The 1,247-nt window shown below is 35.5% G+C and overlaps 1 protein-coding gene across 1 annotated transcript in view; it reads right to left on the reverse strand.

Annotated features, from left to right (window-relative positions):
* Nucleotides 1-361: 361 nt before the first annotated feature.
* The window catches only part of LOC103088347 (mineralocorticoid receptor-like), a gene marked incomplete at its 3' end in the record, with an annotated part of 176,785 nt that continues 175,899 nt past the window's right edge, over nt 362-1,247 (reverse strand). Inside the window, exon 3 of the mRNA XM_007469906.1 lies at nt 362-513. Coding sequence (XP_007469968.1) covers nt 362-513 — 152 coding nt within the window. The remainder of the gene's footprint in view (nt 514-1,247) is intronic.

A 1,247-nucleotide genomic window follows, 5' to 3' on the forward strand; every position in this document is an offset into this window, starting at 1 on the left:
AAAAAAAATGGTCTTTCTGACCATGCAGATTAAATTTATGGTGACATAGAATGATTTTGATAAGTCTAAGTGAAAAAAAACTAAGACAAACCAAAAACCAAAACAACCAGTCTTTCTGACTGGTTGCTCTTAATCCACAATTTAGGATTTTGGCCATTAAATATTGCTCAGTGGAGAATCTCCAAGTGGTTTTTAGACAAGGCATTATTAGTATTTATCACTGACAGATTACATCCAAAACTAAGGACAGATTACATCTAAAACTAAGAACATTTTTGAATTATTTCCCAATAATGCTATCGAGTTAACCTTGTAAGTAAACTACACACCAGGAAAGAAAATGTGTAAAAGGAACACCCACATGAACATTTACCTTCCACTGCTCTTTTGAAGAACACTTTGCAGCTGCCACAGGTCACTACACCATAGTGACATCCTGAAGCCTCATCCCCACACACCAAACATATTTTGGAAGGTCTTGAGGATCCAGTGGAAACACTTCGTAAAGTAGAGCTGGGGAAAGAAATCAAGATTTAAATAACTACAATGTAGTGGCACATTTGACATGCTGTACAGCTTAGCTCAATATCTGTCAATCATCTTGGTTCCATCAATGAATTCAATATGGTCCCATTCCGAGTGACTTAGGAAATGAAGGCAAAATCCTATGAGGGGAGGAATGTATCAAGAATTCTCTATAGCAAAGCCTCTTCTCAGTACTAAGAAGTCATAAATAATCCCATATAAACTTTTCTCTTCCTTTTCCTGTTGTTGAGAACGTTTACCAAAAAATATTATTTGCATTCTAGGTGAGCAGAGAGGAGAGAAATCGTGAGCTGAGTCATCACGGAACTATTTTTGGCATCAAAGGGCTATTACAATACTTCTCAACTCTCTTCACTCGGACTCAGATTATATCTCAATTTATGCCAGATAAAAAACTCTCCCCTCTCCCAAACAATCCACAAATTACAATTAAAATAATTCTTGTCTCTTTTGCCAGCAATTTTACTCCTCCAAGCTCCTGCATTTGCTCCCATGTTACCTTACCTAGGTATGTTCAAATTGCTTCATTTTGCTTACTAATTTAAAGGGGCACAATCAATACTAAAAACAAACCATATATGGTAACTATCTCAGGTACCTTTCATGGTAAAAACCTGAAGGGTGCAGTTTTTAGGGACAAATTTAACCTTTTAAGCAACAATCTACGTGAATACTTTTTTTTTTTTTTTTTTTTTTTTTTT

Source organism: Lipotes vexillifer, unplaced genomic scaffold (genome assembly GCF_000442215.2).
Source record: "Lipotes vexillifer unplaced genomic scaffold, Lipotes_vexillifer_v1.1 scaffold755, whole genome shotgun sequence".
NCBI lineage: Eukaryota > Metazoa > Chordata > Mammalia > Artiodactyla > Lipotidae > Lipotes > Lipotes vexillifer.